A 20826-nucleotide genomic window follows, 5' to 3' on the forward strand; every position below is an offset into this window, starting at 1 on the left:
ACTGCTTTGTACTTCCCAAGAGTAACTCAAAAGTATTTAGAAAGCAGTATTTGACTTTTTTCCCAAGACTCTGCCACTGCTTTGGAAAGTTTTGTGATGCTTCTGCTCATGATAGAATCGCTCTGCAAGAATACGCAGGTAGAGTCTGTTGGTGGCCTGTAGAGAATCAGGACTGAGGTTTACTCATTGGTAATGAAAATGATTGAGGTTAGATTTCCAGTACCTTAGCAGTATAAACGGGGCTTCTAAAACCATTAAGAGGAGATGGAAATATAAATGTACATTTTTCTCTCAGATTTTATTTAGAATGTTGAAAAGCTTTGAGAACAAAGCTGCCATCCATTGTTAGGGATGATACACCTGAGAGATCATTCCAGGGTTGGATTGGCAGAAGACGTGAATGAGGCTTCAGGGGGGGAAAAATTAAACAAAAATGAATTAACCTCTGCCTTGTAAGCTGTCTTCCTTTTTCCTTTTGAAGTGTCAGTTTGTGGTTTTGATAAATGTCAGAAGCATTCTTCTTCTCAAATAAGATTCTTCTCCGCATAATCTAGTGTTATGTTTTTTCCCTCTTCCCTCCAAAGATTACTTTGTCCTTCCTCTGGTTTCTAATCAGACAAATGCTCAAGAAATGGGGTGGATTTGACAGCTAGGTGTGTTTCCTACTGAATTAGTTTTATAAGGGAACTAAAGGAGGCAGTTGAGAGTTTATTCTCTCCTGCAGTTTTGGAAGTTCATTAACTTAATAAAATGGGAACTAAAATCCCCACCCCCTTGACCCCCACTTTGCTTCTAGGTTTCAATCTGGTTTATACGTATAATATTTTACATTATGACAAAGAGTCTGTTTTATATAGGCATACAAGTTAGCGGGCTGCAGCGTAGTGTCTCTGTCTAGGTATCAGATATGCTGATAGTTGTGGCACAATGTGTTTAAGTAGAATTCATCTACTCCCTGGCTTTGTAGAGTGACCCAATAAGAACTTTTTTAGGCTTTTTTGTTTGGGTTTGTTTTTTTTTTTTCCTCCCAGCTGTTCCAAATAACAGATTGAGAGAGTCTGCTTTTAGGATTCTATAATGTTTAAAAGCACTTGTGACAAGGATTAGGGGAAGAAAGGGAGTACAGGTTGGCAGTCTGAGGTTGGTTTACTTTCAGGTAAAAGACTTAAATGTCATAGACAGTAGCTTGGTTGTTCTATTGGCACTGAGGAGTTCTAGTCACGGATCTAGAGTCCACCATGTTTAAGTGTTACACAAACAGCATACAAAAAGCATGCGACTTCTGTATGAGACAGGAAAACAATTAAGTAAGTACAGGCTGCTCTGGAAGGAAGAGAAAATGAAGACAACATTGCTTAGTGCAATAAAGGAGCAGCCACATGTTGTGATTGCTTAAGTACACTCAAGTTTTTGTGTAAGTGTCACCTCAAAGGTAAGTCTTAGCTGGAGGGGCATAGTGAGGGAGACGCTTCAGAATGCCTGGGAGGTTTTTCTGTGGAATACACTTTAAAAAAAAAAAGTGGGAAATCGAAATTGTTAACATTATGCAAAAGTGCACAAAAACCAACATCTTGTAGAATAGTGCAAGAGCGCAACTGAATTCTTACTTTTCATTTGACAGTGAAATGGGAGCTTTTGGAAGGGAGGTACAGTCTATGCATTGAATGAAAAAAAGCAGCATTTTAAATGCTTACGGGTAGAGCAAGACTGTTAACAATCTTAAAAAGAAATTAAGCCTTCAAACACAAGTTCCTATTGTCCTTGTTCCCCAAATATATTTTTTAGTTTTCTTCAGTTTTTTGCCTTCCCTGTAATCCTCGCCAAAATTGCAAAATTACAAAAGTTGATCAAATTTTTTTCAGGAGACCATTCTGAGTTGTCTTAGACTTCGTGTCATGTTCCACATGCATATTGCTTGTGTGCGGCACTGAGTAAATCTTTCTCCTTGTGAGAATGTGAATAGTATTGCTTTGTTCACATATCTATCTTTGTTATTTTCTTTGAATTGTAGACTTGAAGGAGGTTTAATAATGATGTTATATCTAGGTAGGCTATATATGCCCTTATTTGCTACACATCTATTTGCAACCAAGTTTTTCAGCTTGGAAGTATTCATCATGTGGATCTTAATGCGCTGTAAAAATATACAGAGATTTTTTTTTTTATTTGAGACAAATTGAAGATAGTGAAGAAAGAAAAAGAAAAAAATTATTCCTGAAATTAGGAGAATGAACTTACTGTGAATAGAGTATACAGAAGTTACACAGTTTGTCTAATTAGTTAGGAGGCTATTACTACCTCTAACCATATAATATCTTACATTAGAATAATGAGGAAAGCTGTTACTGGAAAGACAGTTCAGTAGAGTAACTGGTGGTACAGCCCACTTACAAATACAAACTGAAACAAAGTAATTCTAAGAAAGTGCATGAGATGTTATGACAGCTGGGAAGGAAAAAGTCAGAAAGTCAAAATCCGTTAGAATTAGGAAATAAATGACACAAAGTCTGAAGGAAGCACTCTGGTTTTCCCCTTCATCCTTAAGAACATGGTTCAGTTGGTCCTTGTCCTGCCATAGAAGTTAATATGGGGAAATAAAACCAAACAAATTGAAAGCATTAAGCCATTGCTGTCTTACCATGCTGGTTGCCTGTTGGCGTGATGACTCTACCTACCCATGTGATAGATAGAGCTGTCCAAATTTGTGTTCTGTATGTGCAGTTTGTTTGGTTTGATGAGCTGTCAGATTTAGATTTAAACTCTCTACCATCACTATCACCCCATGCTGCCTCAGATCCTTCTTATTAGGACTGCCAGGCATACTCGTTCATTATGTTTTGGAGGACTGGTTTATAGTGACAAGAGGCCATTACTTATGGCGGCGTTTAGTCAGGTCTCTTTGCTGCGGTATAAATGTTCATTTTGCAAAATTGCTATGCAAGTTTGGCCAAGAGCTCTTACCTCTGCTACGGCTTGCTGAACGATTTGCATCTTTTGAATTGGAGCCCTAAGTCATGTTCATTTAATCAGTCACTCCAGTGCAAATACCAAGTGATTTCTTTGGCAAAAGGCAAGTCATGCTTTGCAACTCTGATTCCATATATGTTTCCCTCGGGGTATAACCCTGCTTTCATTTCATTCCTAAATAATTTTTTGCATGATTGGAGGACTATGAATAAAGTCAACAATATATTTTTGTTTTTATTTCAAATCCTGAAGGAAGCTGCAAAGGACATGTATGCATAATAAGGAAAGGAGAAACTGATCAATTGTTTAAAAACAAAATTGCTATGATACTTGATGTATTTTCCTTTATCAGAAGTTGTTGACAACCATTTCATATTTTATAAGTTATAAAACAAATGTTATTTTTTTTAACAATGGAAATGTAATCCTGTCTCTTAACCTTTGCATAGTTGTAGCCTTGAAAAGGATTGTACACAGTTAAAAGTACTGAATTACTGAAAATTACTGAATCAACACAGATGTTCCTGTACTAGGAGATTTATTTCAAAGTGCGGTGCTTCTTGTAACAGCTTCATACTAACTAGAATATTACTGCTTTTTCAGTGAGAAGAGTTACAACTGGTATCTGCCTTTGTAGCCCATTGACAAGGGGTGTGACTGGTTCTTTCACCTGCCACCCATCCTGCACAACATCTAATAATGCATGACTTTTTGGTAGGCTGGTTCAACTTATTAATGCAAAGGAAGACTACCCATCACCCCCTCCCCCCTCGCCCCCCCACGTTATTTTCCCAAGCTGAAGGATCTCAGGAAATTCAGATGAACATGGGAACTGGTGAAATGTGGTGTGTGTGTTTGGGGAGATAGCAGGACACATCCCTCTTTCAGCAGCAACAAATAAGTAGAATGTGTAATGTGACTCTAAATATGCTGGATTTTACATCAGTACAGGTCACTGCTTCCTGAAGAGAATTTCCTTCTAAATAAATCTTCATTCAATTCTGTGACCAGGTATTCTCTGTGCTGTTGCTAGGTTCTCCCAGGTTGGCATTTGCATCGTGGGATGTCTGTCAGATGTAGCTGTAGTGTCAGCACTCCATGTCCTGGAATCCTTTTACTTTCCATGACTGAGTGTTCTTTTTTGCTGCTTTCAAAGTCTGAAAAGGCTGTCACAGATTAAAACCAGGCTCTGTGTTGCACTGAGCATAGCTGAGAATATGCAGTGACAGTGGTTGGTCTACAAAGCTGCAACTGTGATGGCATGCTGGTTTAGTCGTCAAAAGAGGATGAGGACCAAGCAGCCAGGGGTTTGCAGGTGTTCTTTTTCATAGAAACCTCAAAGGAATGTTACCTGTACAGGACGAGTCCATGGGCAGAACGGGGAAGTTGTGATTACATGGATGTGGCCATGACTCAAGTTACTTCCTTTTTTTAGAAACTTAAAGCAAAGAAGGACACATATTTCTGGCTTACTGCCACTGTTCAATAATGGGTTGTAGCCTCAAGATATAAATGGGAAGCACAGGACTGAATAGTTCCCCAGGGAGTTATTTTTAGGGAGAAAGTTTATTAGGGAGAAAAGGTTTCTTTGGTTGTTTTTTTTTTTTTTTTTAAAAACTAGCACCTGCTGTTGAACAACAGAGTTCTTGGATTACTCACTGCAGCAGCTATTTTGTGAAGTTATAGCATTTCCAGGAAGAAACAAACTATGTTGGAGCTTGAAAACTGTTGATGTGCTTCCCTGCAATATTTAGGAGACCTTTGCCTAAACAGGGGGAGTATTCAAAACAGGGTTGCTTAGGCTGCTTGGTGGTTTGATTAGAGAACAATGCAGAGTTAGGAGTTTCTTGGCAAGGTCTGTGAACTTAGCACTCACAATGATCATCTTTTTAAAGTTGTGGGGTCCTTTAAGTGACTTCTCTTGTGAAAATGTAGTAAGGTTTTCATGGCACCTAACACTTCTCACAAAAAAAAAAACCCCCACCTTATTTGTCATTTACATCTAAGAATAATCTGTCTAAAGTCCAGTGAGAGAGCTTCTGGGCATTAACAGCTCCAGATTTTGAGGTTTTCGTTAGTGGAGGTCTAGTAAACATCATGTATAGGAATAATGTAGAGAGGAGAGCATGTTCCGGTACAACATTAGGAAGGTAAGGAGAAGGAAAAGCAGAATTTCAGAGTTTAAGTAGTTAACTTAGTAGTTACGCAATTTGTATCAGAGCTGAGCTGTGCAATTGCTGGCCCTGCTTCTGTTTTGGGAAGAAATTGTCTCACACTATTATTATATTGTTTTCAAAGGAGCATAAAGAAAAGGTTGAAGTCTTGACAGCTATGACAAAGTCCAGTACCATAATGTGTCACCAGATAAGTGATACTGTATAGTCTGTGGCAGTCAGCAAAGCATAGCAGCCACTATTTATATGTCAATTTTAAAAGAGAGGAAGTGTTACCCGAAGGGGAGAGAATATCAGAATTTGACAGGCTGGTAGACATCTGAGGTTAAATGTCATCTTTTGAATAGATTTAACTTGCATATTCATTTTATGTATTGAGATCTGAAATTCCAGCCTTTAAATGCTCATTTTGTTACTTAAAACACTTAAAAACATTATGCCTAAGAACAGAGCAAAGTTTCTTGCTACAGCAGATGATGTTAAAGGTTAGGTCCTAATTTTCAATATCTGAATTACACTGTGTAAATATGTAGGTGCATATGCAGCCAACAACAGGAGAGATTTGCATCTTGTTCATATCTTAACCTTAAAAAAAAAAGTTTACTTTCAGTAATAATTTGTATATTACTTAGATTCCTCCTCTATTATATTAAATGATTTTCCTGTTTTCTAGGCTTGCTGTTCTTTGTAAGTTCTTGTTTCAATTTAAAACTTTAAATTTAAACCTTGTTTGTATGTCTCCATGAGCGGCATACATAATGCATAGAAAGTAACTCTGTAGGTATTGTGATTGTTTTATTTTCCCCTCTTCCCTACCATAAGTTATTTGTCCTTTGAGCATTTGTTTGTGTTTTGTTTTTTAACTTCCTGAGTACTCTTATCCCTTTATATCACTTGGAACGGGAGAGAATAGAGCAGAGATACTTCTATAGTTATTCTAATGATCTTGGAAGAACAGAAGTTGTTAGCCTTCAAACAATATTTTCAGCTTGGCGTTTATGGGGAACAGTATGCTTTGAGTCAGAGGCGCCGTATTTTCCTTTTCTCAGGAAAATTGCCAGTATCTTTTTTACATTCTGAAGTCTGTGTGAAACTTTCCGTTGAAGTATGAATTGCAAAGCTTTGATTATATGACTAAAAAGATCACTTTCTGTGATTTCAGTCTTAAGTGTTGCAGAGATTAAAGTTGATAATACCTTGACGCTGTTTCATCCGTTCTGTCTGCAATGGTTTTTGTGTGAAATTGGTAGTAAATCCAATTCTTTTCTAACAGTTTTACTTGAAAAATAATATTCTATAGTTTTAAAGCCACGGTTTCAGAATTTTAATGATTTTAATCTAGAAACTGGTAGAAGGTAGTTGTCTCTGTGTACAGATTTCCTGGATGTAGGGGAAAGAGGGAGGCAGAAGGCTGAACTGTGACCTTCGTCTTCCGTTCCCCAGCTGTAGTGCAAGCTGTGTGTTCTCTTCTCACTCCTTTTTGCCTTAAACACAGCATGCAAATCTAACAGCCAGTCACATCTGGTGCCTGGATCCCTAGATCAGGGGAAAAACTGCACCACTGCACAGGAAGATGGAGAATGTGCTTTTCTCTCCTTGATCTTACTTCAGCCTGTTCATACGGCAGAATGTGAGACACTTGAGGATATGGCATGCTTTTGGCTGCTTTGTGTATTGCAACTGCACTGCTTTATGTTGCTTTTCTTTTCACTACCTCCCATTCATGTGCCCATCCTAGCTTTTCTTAGAAGAGCATTGCCCACCGTAAAGAACCTTTTGCACCTTTTAAAAATAGGTGTATGATACATGAATAGGGGTGTGGGTGCGTTCATCTAAACCCTGGGTACGTGATGTTGAGCTCAGAACTGGCAGTTGCAACTGAGAAGAGAGATCCTAGACTTTCTCCGAATACTTTGGCTTGATACGCTTTGGCAGCCAAACATGTCAACAGTGGGCCAGACAGTGTCAGGAAGGGAGTTGAGAATAGGACAAGAAGGGTTTGATGTGACTTGGTCTTGAGTATAAAAGCTTTGAGAAGCCTTGTGAAATGTTGGTGTGCCCATTTTTTTGTGTGTTGTCAATTCTGCTCCCTCCTTCTTAGGAAGAATGTTAGAGCAGGTAGAGAAGGACAGCTAAAATAGTCATAAGATCAGCTCTTACAGGAAGAGACTGAAAAGATTGCAACTTCAGCATGAGGGACCGGGCAGGCTGCACCCTTTAACATATGTAATCCAATGGCTATAGTTCTTGAGGGAACGTGGTGGGGATGGACAGCAGAAAGTGCCCGGCTTGCATGCTCTTCTTACATAGCATTTCCTGTTGCTGCTGCTGAGGACCACTGATCTGACCCAGCAGTGCGTTTCATATGTCCTTAACAGGAGAATGTCACAGGTACTTGTCTTGGACTATGACCTGAATATGAAAGTTAACTAAATTGTTCCAGTACTTTTGTGGTTAGGTAGTGATTTTTATCAGTTGAGAATTTGGTTCGTTGCTTTGGAAGGAGTCAAATGATAACTTACTCAAGGTTCCTTTGTAGGGCATTCGGTGACGTGTTTTCTCAACTGCAACTTTTGAGAGTTGTTTCTATATTTCAATTAGTGGATTATTGCAAGGTAAAATGCAGTGAGGTACTACCATAAAAAATGCTACGGGTTTGCATGAAGGTAATAGGACCTGTTTTTTTCTCTCATTTCTTTTGGATGGGTCCTGTTTTCACAAACTTCTCGTACAATCATTATTTCTGAGGTAAAAAGCTTTTTTTTTCTTTTCTTTTTCTTTCTTTTTAACAGGTTCTTGAAGATGCAGAGGCTCAACATTTGTTCCAGTCCATTCTTCCTGATATGGTCAAGCTGGCGCTCTGTCTCCCTAATATCTGCACCCAGGTAAGTAAACACAGCTAGCTAAGTGCTCTGTGGCAGAGCGCTTTTCTGCAAACTGTAACTAATGGCTAAGGTCAAAACATCAGGATCGTGTTATGTTCTTAATAAAAGCTATAGTTTTTGTGTTGAATGTAGCTGAGGCATAGGGAGTATGCACCTCTATATGATAATATAGATATAATGCACATCTATAATGATAGAGTAGAATGTAAAAAAATATATCTCGCTGTCATATTTTTAGCCTGAACTTCAGTAACACTTTGCTTTCTACGTGCTGGATTTGCTTCTTGCTTTTCTTAAATGAAATGACCACAAGACCTTTCAGGTTTGAAAACCACACTTATAAACTGAAATACTTGAATAATCTTAAAACATCTAAATTTTTTATTTTAGAAATTTTTTAATCATACAAGTAGTATTTTCATAAAGCCTTCATTTACTTGGGAGCATATTTTATTCTAGTTAGAGCATCACAATAGTTGAGCACATACAAACCTTAACTAATTCTTTATTATTCTTATGGGAATCAGTCCTGTAGGTAGTAAAGCTGATAAAGGTGAATCAGGCTGATCAAGAAAGTGAGGATGTATAATAGGTAACACGCTAGCAGGGTAACAAGTCTGAATTTGTAAGCTCCTTTGTTACAGTTTTCTAAATTGATTTTTTTGGACAGGAGCAGGGAACATCTCTCCCTACTTTGTTATGCTGCAGGGGTCCTACAGTAGATATATAATTTCAAACAGTATGAATATTTCTTAAAAATGTTTTTACTAGTCACTTGATGGGGAAGTTTTTGAGAATGCTGTGAAGTTTCTGAACACAAAGTCAAGCGCAAGACTTGCAAGTTCATGTAATAATGCCTTTTATAAAGATGATGTACTGTTAGGCAGTGTAAATTGTGAAGAACTTTGTCAGACTCATTTTTTTGGTTAGACATAAAGCTAAATTTGTTCCAATATAACATACTGTCCAAAATACCCTATTTTTGTAGGTTTGTAGAACTTACTAGACAGAGCTTCTCAGCCTTTTTTCCCCCTGTGGCTGTGTGACTTCAGACATCATAATATAGCTTGTTAATTAAATAGCCAGAAGACAGAATGAGATTCAGTGAATGTGAGTGTAGTAGTTACAAGAATGAAGGAAAACTTGTTTGTTTTGTGGAGTAAACAGGGCTGTGTATTCAACAGTCTAAATTAGTAGCAATTTCTGTATTCACAACTAAAAGGATTAAAATGTAGCTGCTCAGCTCTCCTGGAGCTAGGCTAATGATGATGGCTGAGGATATTGGAAGAAGAGGTGAAGACTGTGTTCTTTCTCCTGTCAAGTGAGTTTATCGTAATTGTTACTGGACTCATTCCTTAGCAGTCAGAATGATTTCCCCCTGCCCTCCCCCAGTATTATCACATAATTAAAAAAAAAATAAATAAAATGCCGTGAATGTGGTGAGCGAAAATTCCAAATCAGGAGACTAAAGCCTGATAAAATGGAAGATGTATAACAATTGAGGTTTCTTTTGGTTCTCCCTGCCCCTTTGTTTCTATTTATATTTGACCCTGACTAGAGTCAAATAAAACTCCGAACTGAAGACCAAAGTGAAGCTGAGCTTTTTACTCATTCTGATTAGAAAAGAATGGATAATCATGTACTTTCTGCAAATATTATCACTGTTATTTCTTCAAGTAGGATGGAAAAAAAATTCAAAGCAAGTCATAGAGTGATGATCAGTGGCGTGACTTCCATGTTTCCTTGTAAAGTATAAAGCATGGTTATTGTAGCTGAAAGCATTCCTTAAGGGTTCTTAACTATACAGCTATTGAAAGTGGGTTTTTACTTCAGTTTTTAAGATTGCCCAGGATTTGCAACATCCCATCTATTTTTTCCCCCCCCCTCTTCATTCCCAATGGTTTTGTTTGATAAGTTGTGTTTTCTTGGTCTTTCTTTTTATTATTGATTTGAAATCTGCAGTTTGTCAAGCAAGCTTTTTCCGAATTGTCTTGAATAAACTGTTCTTGACTTTAATGGTGCTGCTGATTAAAGGGTTCACCAATGGCCTAAATTACTCTTGCTCTAATTTAACAAATGTAATTTTGTGCTCCTGTTTTTTTTTTTTAAAAAGGAGTAAGCTGATTATTTTTCTCTCTCCTTTCCTCCCTTCTCTCCTGCCCCTCCCTCCCCCTCCCTTCTTTTGTTGGTAGCCAATACCTCTACTGAAACAAAAGATGAATCATTCCATCACCATGTCACAGGAACAGATTGCTAGTTTTCTAGCCAATGCTTTCTTCTGTACTTTTCCACGTCGCAATGCGAAGATGAAGTCTGAGTATTCTAGTTACCCAGACATTAACTTCAACAGGTATGGCACTCTGGAGTAAATGAAGCTGATAACCCTTCAATGAAAATATTATTGTTGTCATTTAGGGGAGAAACTCATTGTTTCTGTCACTTATTTCAGTAGTTTGCTTTCTGTCTTTTCTGTTTACCTCTAAGGGACAAGAAAACTATGCAACTATGTAAGAAAGGATCTTGCGCACAGGAAGAGATGCTTAATATTCCAAATTTTTCTTTTTTTCATGCATGCGTACACACAGACACGCTCTTGCTCTGGCATAATTAGGCTGATAGAATTCCCTACCTCCTCATAAGCCATTCATCGGTGAATGGTGTACTTTAGTTGTGCTTCAAGTGTTCTATATGTATTTAAATTAAAGGTCAGTGTTTCCCCAGCCATGTTTCTGTTGTCTCCTTTGTGTCAGTAGTGGTGATCTGCACATTAAGTCAGATCACTAGGACTTCATTCTTCAGCAACCATACAATCTCTTATCACTTTAAGGCAGTTGTAGAGCTGCGTGTTAAAATAAACCTGTCCTTTTTGCTATAAGTTAGCCTAAAAAGGTTTCAAGACCACAATAAGAATTTAATTAAAGATACTCTGATTTCTAAACAAATGCTTATTCTTTTTTCCTCAACACTAGCTTACAGAGAGATTTGATTAGAAATTTTTCTTCACATCTTTTATTTTTTAAATATGCTTATATCAGTTTTAAATGGGGGAAGAGGACGGAGACATTTCCTGCTGCAGAATATTATGGTTCACATGGACTTGTAGATTAGAAATGAGAGTTTGTCATCTTCTGGGCACTTCCATACAAGTCTGTGTAGATCAACCTTAAGTTTATTAAGCTGGAACTTGGATAGGTTATTGATCTAGAGTTTTTCTTATTCCTCACAGTTAACATATGTAGTGTATATGCTCTGAAAACTGAGATGAAATACGAAAATACTGTTACCTGTGATCCAGCACACTTGGGTATGTGTGTCATAAGAGCCATACTAGACTAGAACTTCCCAGAATAAATTGTCAGGCATGTCAATGTACTAATAACGCTTTTGGAGTTTGCTGTCTTTAAGGGCTAGCACAGGTTTCTCTATACTGTGTCTTGCAAAAGAGAGACCAGGGTCACTGTCTTGGTGTTTATTCCAACAGTGCAATGGGTTACGGAAGAGAAGTGTGGGTGGGCATTAACGTGCCATACGATTCAGCATATTTTTCCACTATTAGTTCATAAGAACAAATAAATGAAAAGTACCATCCGTGCATTAAAAAAGATTTATGTTCAGAGCAGTGAAAGAGAACAGTAAAGTTCTGGAAAGAGTTCTATTTGACTGCACCAGCTACACACTTCTAGCTGAATTTTATGGGTTTTTTTAAAGGACTTTAAAGTATCAGGTTTTGTTGTAACTTAAGCTTGTTATAGATCAAGCAGTTAAATTCATACCAACTACAGAATAAAATGCTGTTAAATCACTGGAGTAAATCCATATTCTCTTCTATGAACCTTGCACAGCAATGTAAAGTCACCGTAGTACAGTGTAATACTAGTGGTTAACTTGGGGCATAGTATTTTGAACTACTTTTTAAATAAAAAGCCTTGGCAAATTATGAGGTAAATAGTTTCCTGCTATAGACTTAAAGAATGACAAGTATAAAGTATTGACTGTTCAGGATTTTCTGCCCTATTCCAGTCAGTCCTCTCTTTTCTGACTAGTGCTATCACTCATAGTAAGTTCCAACAATGTTATTTAAAAGGCGTAATACAGCAGACAACCTTCAGGCCTTCCTCTTGCATTATGGGTGAGGTAATGCTCGGCTTTTAGTCACACAGGGTAGAAAGCCGTTTTTATTCGTCTAAGTGCAAGAATATTGTTGCCAAACTGGAGAAGAGAAGGGAAGCTGATGTCCTCTGGTTCTTGAGGATTAAAAGTGGCTCTTCCTCAGTGTTTGCCAATTTATGTGATTTTTATATAATTACAGTTTCCTTTTTCAGTCCTTTTTTTATTTAACCATTTGTTGGACCAAAATTTCCCCCCGCGTATTTTGCATTTGATAATGAGCAGATTAGTGAAGTAGAATATTGAAGTGTGACAGGCAGTGGATAAAATAAGAGGGAATGTGTCAGTGAGAGGGGGACTGGCAGAATAAAAGCAAAAAGAGATTGAAGAGAGAGAGTGGTGGAGAGAGTACTACAAGAATTTACAGTTTTCTATTGTGCTACTGTATATAACCTGACTTAGTTGAAATCTAAAATGAGGGCAGGAGAAAGACGATGGGTAGTATCCTATTTCTTTTTCCTCCTGTCAATCCTGTATTTTCTCACCCTGAGAAGTTAGTTCTTTAGTAGCAAGGACAGAGAATAAAATGTCATGTTTTCAGGTATTGTTTCAGACTTGTAAAGACGACAAGGTTTGTTCCATTGCAGTGTGTATTTTCAGCTTTTACAAAAAAGCCCTTCGCAAAGCTGGGTATACTCAAAAGGCATAGGCAATGACTGAAGTTAAAATGTTTGTGACTTTTTTTTTTCCCTCTTTATAACAATGTTTTGATGTAAAGGCTTTGGAGGCTGCTGCTCTGCTCTGTCTGCTTAGTGATGGGCATAACAGATTGTTCCACACAGCAACCCTTTCTCCCTACAGTATTATGGTCTGCAGCCTTTTCCAGACTTTGTTCTTTCCTCAGCATAATTCATCTGCTACATGACTCTGAATGAATTACTTTGTTCTTTGGGTACAAAAAAATAATCTGCCATGGTTCCCTAACAAAGCAAAATTACTGAGCGGATGCTAGCATTTGAGGGATTTTTTCTTTAGCAAATCTGGTGTTCCTTGATTCCACTATGCATGACCTTTCTACATTCATACAAAAGGCTTCCACCTCTCCCCTCAACTCTTTGAGACTGAAAAAATAAAATTTGTGCCTTAAGTTAGAAACACAACTGTATAAGCTGTTTCTTTCTTGTGTTTTCAGTCAACAGTCATTTATCAATTTACTTTATGCAGACTTAAACATGAGTAATTTTCATACAATATAAAATAGTTACAGTTTCTACGTTTAAATGCTGTCATGTTCCCTCTTCCCTCCCAGTTTTCTCCCTGCTTTAGGTTTTTATGTGTTATTAACTAGCATATTGTGACTTCCACCTCTACTCCCCCCAAGGTACAAATCTGTTTGACAAAACAACAGACAGACAATGCAAGATACTGAGAATTTACTCTTTTTTCTTTTTCTTTTTTTTTTCCCCTTCTCCTTCTGTTAAGCATTTTCTGGTGCACCAGTGCTTGGCACTGTTACTACAGTGATGATAGCAAGTTGTTTGAATGCTGGTGCATATGCTAATAACTGCAACTGATTGGAAAGGAAAGCCACTGTATGTGTAGTATTAACAAGTCATCTGTGCTTTACCTCTCCTCTCCTGCCTGTTGGTCTTGCTAGATGAGAGGAGAAAAAAAGTAAGCATTCCTCTTTTGACGCTGAAGCGCTTAGTTTAATAGTATGTTGCGACACTGTCTGTCTATTTTGATTGCTTATCATGCTACAGACTGCAAGTCACCTGTGTATAATGAAATACTCAGTAATTTAATTGAATTCTTCCCTTTCGTACTTGGCAAGGATGGGCCTAATATGATTCTTAAGTCATTAATAACATAATTCATTTCAAATGTAGTTAATAAAATGGAATTTGTAGTTTAACTTTGAGAGCTTTAATATTTATGAATCCTATTAGATAGAATGACATCCATTCAGTGGCCAAATATTAGATGATACTAAATAGCATAAAATACTGCTTCCGTTCAAAATATCAAGCTAAATTTAAAGAGTTCAATTTTTCTTTTTAAAAACACTTTTATAATATATAAGATGGAAATAGATTGGGCAGCTTTATGCAAAAAAAATCCCATCACAAAAGAAAGGAATAATTAAATTTGCCATTTTATTTCTCTTACTGATAAATTTTCCATGGAAGTTGCATGCTGGTTGAATGTAGAGCATGAATTGCATTGACTCTTCTGAGATCATTTCTACAATTATGATGTTGGTTGCACAGTTTAAAGTAGTTTCTTATGGTGATGCTCATAATTTATCTTCTTTGTGAATAGTTTGTGGTTTAACGTAGCACTTGCATAAAAAATATATTCCTCTTGAAATATATTAAAGATAAGATTGAACTATGCTTTCTTGCATTTATTTTTTATAAGATGCTGAAAACTGATACTGTCCACTGTCACACAAGACTTTGCACTGTGGAGGTTTTTCTCCCCCCCCGTTGACCATATTATCAGACCTGTGTCTTAACACTATAGAATTTGGTAATTTAGGAAACTACCTAGTTTGATTATATGTAAAAGCAAAATATAAGGGAAAAAAACTTATGCAATCTTGAGTCAGTGTTCTGGATATCTGAAAAGAAGACAGGTTTGTCAAGGACCCACTTTGCTCTTGCTGTGTCTTTGACCTGCTACAGATCCGTTCTTAGCTGTTATGTCAAGTTACAAGAACTTCTCTGTTGTCCTTTTTCAAAAAATGACTGTAGTTAAACTGGAGATACTATACATCTGTAATGGCTCCCATCAAAGCAATTGAGGTTGAATTCATAATTGTAGGTAGTATGTCTAATGACATCAACCTGGTGGATCTTTTGGCACGTATGTTAGTGGATGCTCTGGTCTGAAACCACCAGTATTCCACTAGGACTGAATTTCTTCATGTTTCTCAAACAAACCTTTAAAGTAATCTCAAGTGATTGGAAATGAGGGGAAAAAACCCACTAGTTAAGATATATATGTCTTTTATGGAATGTATAATATATGAAAGGAAATGGGCAAACTGGATAGTACATTTATGCAGGAGAATTGAAATCTAATTTACCAGTAATGCAATTGTCTCTTCATAAACAACATCAATTTTGCAACACTAATGAGTATTCTCTAGGGAATAAATTATCTAGTGACTTTGAGAGAACTTGGTTTAGACTGAGAGATGCATTGCTCCTCTGGAAAGTGGTTCCAGGTTTTCTGAGTTTACAGACACTGATCCTACAAAACTGATTCTGTTATGCCTGCCTTAGGTATATGTTCTATTTAGCCTTGGATGGAATACTTTGAGTATAATTTTCTGAAAAATTTAATATAAACATTAACAAGTCTGGTGTAATTACTTTGCTGTAGTGACTAAAACAGTACTCAACCTGAATATTTTTTTGTTAGCTTAGTAAATTTAGTAATTTAGTCCGGAACTTAATTGTACCATGCTGTGGGATGTCTTTTGTTTTAGATCCATTTTACCCTGCTATTCCTTGGTGTTGAGTACTTGGAGTTAGCATCTTATCCTTTCATCAAAGTCAAGTATCAGTCTGATGTATTTTAAGACTCCTAAATCACCAAAACTTTTTCTTAAAACAGGTTTATAATGTGCCAAGTTACTTGCCACAGTAAACAAAAGTACAAAATTAAAAGCACAGAGAATAGAGATGTGGGTATATGTGAGTGTCTGAGACGGAAAGATAGCTTTTGCATCTAGATTACCAACAAAATTACATTGCTCAATTTTTTTGTTTATACAAATCTTAAAAGTCACTATTTAATCTAAAGATTAAGTTCTAATTAAACATAAGGGTGTTGGATAGTACGATGTTCTTAAATAACTTTGAGATGACGACAACTCGTACCTATGACACATGACAGTAAATAAGAAATTGCCTATGAGGTTGAATTGTCGAATGTATTGTTTTTCTCTTACTTGACGCCAAGGGAGTTCAAAAACTCTAAATTACTTTCTGTATAAACAGAGAAAAGGAAGGCAGTTTTAATACAGAAAGTTGGAACTCATGTTATTAAGTGGAAGAGACATACATTAGGCACCAGAAAAGCAGAACTGAGGTTGCTGTACCTGACTTGTGTAAGATTGTGCTACTTTTTCCTATCAGGAAGTGCGAGACCTGGACAGTGGCGTTTGCTTTTGTGCTGTCAGAGAGCTGGTTAATTTGTTTGCCTTTCATCTCTCTGGGAGGAGTTTCTCATCTGGATTATTCCGCTTTTGATGTATATTAAAGTCCAAATTTCATGAATTGAAGTTTTGATATTCTGAATAGCTTTACTTTTAGTTCTCACTTAAAATATTTTCAATGGCTGCAGGACTTTCTAGTAAGGGTTTATATTTTATATTGGATATAAGAATTTCCCATTTTAAATTTGCTACCGTTTCCTCCTCTTACATTATGTAATTGATGTTTAAGTATTTAAAGCTGTCTAGGGTAGTGGTCTCCAAACTTTTTTGATTGCACATACCTATCAGTAAAAAATTTTTGAGCATGCACCCCCAATATATGCATATTGATTTACTTATAAATTACATACATGTGCCACTGTACTAATATATTACATTCTAAAACATGCACAAAAAAAAAGAAATTAGAAAAGGATGAGATAAAGATGAAATAAACACTATTTTAAAACTATTTTTTATTTTATGAATGGTACAAGAGTATTTTCTTCCTGCATCCTAGTGGATTGCCTTGCGCACCCCCTGGGGTGCTTTGGAGACCAGAGTGGGTCTGGGGTATTGCTATTCACAAAATACAGGTGTGTAAGCAGGAATGAAACATTGTGTAATTCATTTCTCTTGATAAGGGGAGTGTAAATGGTAGCAGTGAAACACTTGTTGCAGCTCCATTCTTCATGAAAAGTCCTTGACCAGTAACTGACTGGAACTACCTTCCATCTTTTTCATTGAAGTGAAGCTTTAGTGATGTAGCACTCTGGTTTGAAAGGCAGATAAATATTTCTGTATGGGGGGGAACCCCACCCAATACATAATCAATTGAAACAGCTTTCTCAGAAAATACTTCAGGCAAAGGATACAGGTAATTAATGTAATTCAACTTATTCCTATATGGTAGGTTGAATTGTTTTTATGTATTTAGAGAGTGAAAGAGATTGTTCTCTATCCTGTGCAATCACGTAATAAGCACACATAATTATATACACATTCCAACTCTTGCATGATGGGGTTCTCTCTCTCTGTGCACATTAATGCATACAGATTTCCTAGACATAAGATACACTAATATCTATAGGTAGTCCTAAATATGCGTGCGACTAATGTTACTTGAGCACAATTGAATAAAAATGTCAAATAATATTGTGACAGAACCCTTACTGTTTTGATCAACTGTGCTTAGCATTGCAAATCAAAACTTAAAAAAAATACGTCATTACAAGTATCATACTGTTTTTGAAAAAGGGGGAGTTTTATTTTTTTCTTCTGTTTGTGGAACTCCACGGAACAAAAATTGCAGGAGAAAGATGGAAGAGATGCTTCTTGTGTGCTCCCCAGTGCAACCAATGTAATCCTAAATGATGATGATGTGCCATTCAACACTATATTAGTTTTTCCTTTAGGGTTCCATGTATTGGTATGAAATTTTGGTAGTTCCCATTGAGATTGCTAGCGATTAAGAATGCTCAGCCTTTTAATGAAAATAGCCCTCAATCATATGGAGAGTAATACAAGTTTGACAGTAACATATGTAAGCATAGTATTTCCACCCCTACTGTATACATCAGAGAAAGTTAGGCTTGAAATGCAACAAGATAGAAAAAGCAAAATGCTTGGTTTATTCTTTTTTCCAAGTGTTTTGTCATCCTGTACCTTAGACTAAAGCTCTGTTTAGCGATTAGCTCTGTTCTTGAGATGGAAGGTAATGTCTAATCGGTATTTTCATGTCTGCCTTAACTTTCCATCCTTCCCCCTGCTCAGTCCCTTTTCTTGATGAAACTCATCTATCCATACTACTTCCTTGTAAATCCTTCTTCCGCTTTTATTTGTAGGAATAAAATGACATTTTAGTAAAATGCCTTACACTTGTGCTTACGTGCTATGTTACCTTTAGTGAGAGCACACTAAAATGCAAGAAACAATACAAGTGTGTCTTCAACTACAGTAGTAAAGAAAAAGGCACTTTTTAGTGCCTGTGGTAGTTAAGAAAAAGCACACGTAGTTAATTGTGGGGACCAGAAGTATAAAATTGTGTATCCACGCTTTTGCAAACAGCACATGTGAAATGCCATAGATTTACAAATGGGATTACATACTTTGAAGTATGATCCATACTGCAAATTTTTGTGTATTGTTACAGTGTGGACAGCTTTCTGAGTCTTATGATAGGTTCTGATTTCAATGTAAAGACACAATTATACTCTTTGAAAAGAAACATTCAAAGGAAGCCCAGCCTGGGGATGGGAAAGATAGAGGCTGGGGGTGGAAAAAACGGTATGAAATTATTTAACTGGGAGGTTAAACCACATTATTGTAATGGTTCCTTCTGCTTGTAAAAATTACTGGAGCCAGTTCTTCGAGTAACATCAAGGGATCAATTGGAAATTAAATTTTACAAGTCAACTACTATATTTTAATTATACCTTAATCAGAAACAATGTATTTCGGAACTGTTTACTTAAGCTGGTTCAACTTTTCCCCAGTAAACTATATGCATGCCAAGGTCACTTTTGTGTAGCTCTTAATGTTATTAAATCATGTTGATGTTGTGTCATTGGAAATGCAGCCTTTGAAGTACCTTGCAGATTTGCCGCTTGCCTCAGCTCTCGCAGGACTTAGGAGTAGGTTCTTTAGAGTTTTTGGCTCCAGCTTTCTAAGGTGGAAATGTTGGTTGAAAATAAGATAATTTTGAGTTTGCAGTCAATGAGACTGCAAAAACCAGAATATTGACTACACTTTTCAAATGCTTTTTTCCACCCTAAAATTTTAGGAAAACGCTAATGCGAAACAAATGCACATGTTTTTGTAATAATTATTGAAATAGTATAAACTATTGCCTTGTAACTTTACTGTATGTTTATTGATAGCTGTTGAGTAATTTTTTTTTTTTTTACATTTTCCCAATTATTTGTTCTTATTATTTTTAATGTTTTATTTCTCATATATAGGATTTCTCTTCAGAACAATTTAATTAAGTGTCTGAATATTTGCTAGGAAAGAGTTTTCATTTAGCCACAATGACTTTAACAATCTACTTTGTGTTTATGACATTGTTCACACATCTACTTTCTTATGTTTTTAAATCTCTGACCTTGATTCCTCGAATACTTAAATGTATCTCTGTAGATGTCTTTTATTTGATTAACATTGCTGCTACTCTGGCTTGGAAGCTGGAGAGCCAGAGATAAATTTGCAGCTGTGTTTGGTGATCAGCCCTGCAAGCTTTCTTCGCTCCTGTATCTGCTAAATTGAAGTTAGCTGCATGGCAGTGGGAACATCTTGTACAAAGCAAAACAGCTTACGTATGCAGTTGCCAGTAATATTTCAATTACTTTGACTGAAAGTGGGCTTGCAGTGCTTTGCATTTGATTTACAGTGCACTTCATTTGGATGAGTTCTTTAATTGGAATTAATGGGTTTTGGCCTTGGGTTCTTCTGTCAGCAAATCGATTATGTGGTTTCCACTTACGTTTTTGGGTGGTTTTTTTAGTAGGATCTGTGTCTCAGAGCTTGAAGGAGAATTTTATTTAATATCTTACTGATGCCCTCATCTAGCTTTGTTCTTCAAAATAGAGATATTTGCTTCAGAAATAAAACTTCTCATATGTTGCCTAACTGATCATTTCAGAAGTGAGGTTCAAGGTTAAAATGTTCATAGCTTTGCCATATTATATCCTCACTTAAATTAATGGGGCAGGACTGGGCCATTTTCGATTGTTGTAAATACCACTTGGTTTTACTGTTGCATTCGCAAAGATGACTGGTGACTTTGGGCTGTGCTTAACAAAGCTTGGCTGCCTGTGTGTTTTGGGAGGGGTGTGTTGGTTTTTCTCTTGTGCTTTTCTTCTTCTGACTTTAGTATAGCTTGGTGGAACTCTTCTGAATCATTGATGTCATTGTGATGTGATTTCTGTGGAAATTTAAAAGAACATATGAAGGAATCAAATTCAACTGAATGAATATCAATAACTTTAAATAATCAGATACTATGAGGGTTTAAGGTTAATTTGTAGCCCATTAAAATCTGTGGGGATTGTTCCACTGCTCTGATTGGACTTTAAAACAAATTCCTAATGTTGTAAAGCACTTTTACTTGAAATAGCTGAAGACAAGAGTTCCTAGTTATATGAAAATATGCAAGTAATATACTAGTGGTTTGTATTTTGTAAACATATACGTAATAAAAAGCAAGTTTGCAGATAGCCATCTTCAGTTTGCCACTAGCTCACTAATAAAAGTAAGTTCTAGACACAGAAAATATGAAGTAAATCCAAGCATATTATTCTAAGACACGGTATCTTCAACCTACCATAAATGGCTATCCTTTTATGAGTGCGTTCTGTTTTGGACAAACATCGTTTGTGGTGGATTCAGTCCTAAAACGTGTGTGCAGGACTGGTGTTGCCTGCTTTTGTTTTTAATAAATAAATAATTTTTTAAATTTTTTTTTTCTGTATTTAACAGTGGATTTTCA

The 20826-nt window shown here is 36.5% G+C and overlaps 1 protein-coding gene across 2 annotated transcripts in view; it reads left to right on the forward strand.

Annotated features, from left to right (window-relative positions):
* The window catches only part of PARG (poly(ADP-ribose) glycohydrolase), a 72934-nt gene that overhangs the window by 22693 nt on the left and 29415 nt on the right, over nucleotides 1-20826 (forward strand). For both annotated transcript variants that reach the window (XM_075154324.1, XM_075154323.1), the window contains exons 8-9: nucleotides 7934-8026; nucleotides 10219-10376. In XM_075154324.1, the coding sequence (XP_075010425.1) occupies nucleotides 7934-8026; nucleotides 10219-10376 (251 nt within the window). The remainder of the gene's footprint in view (nucleotides 1-7933; nucleotides 8027-10218; nucleotides 10377-20826) is intronic.

The sequence above is a fragment of the Calonectris borealis genome, chromosome 7 (assembly GCF_964195595.1).
Source record: "Calonectris borealis chromosome 7, bCalBor7.hap1.2, whole genome shotgun sequence".
NCBI classification, from domain to species: domain Eukaryota; kingdom Metazoa; phylum Chordata; class Aves; order Procellariiformes; family Procellariidae; genus Calonectris; species Calonectris borealis.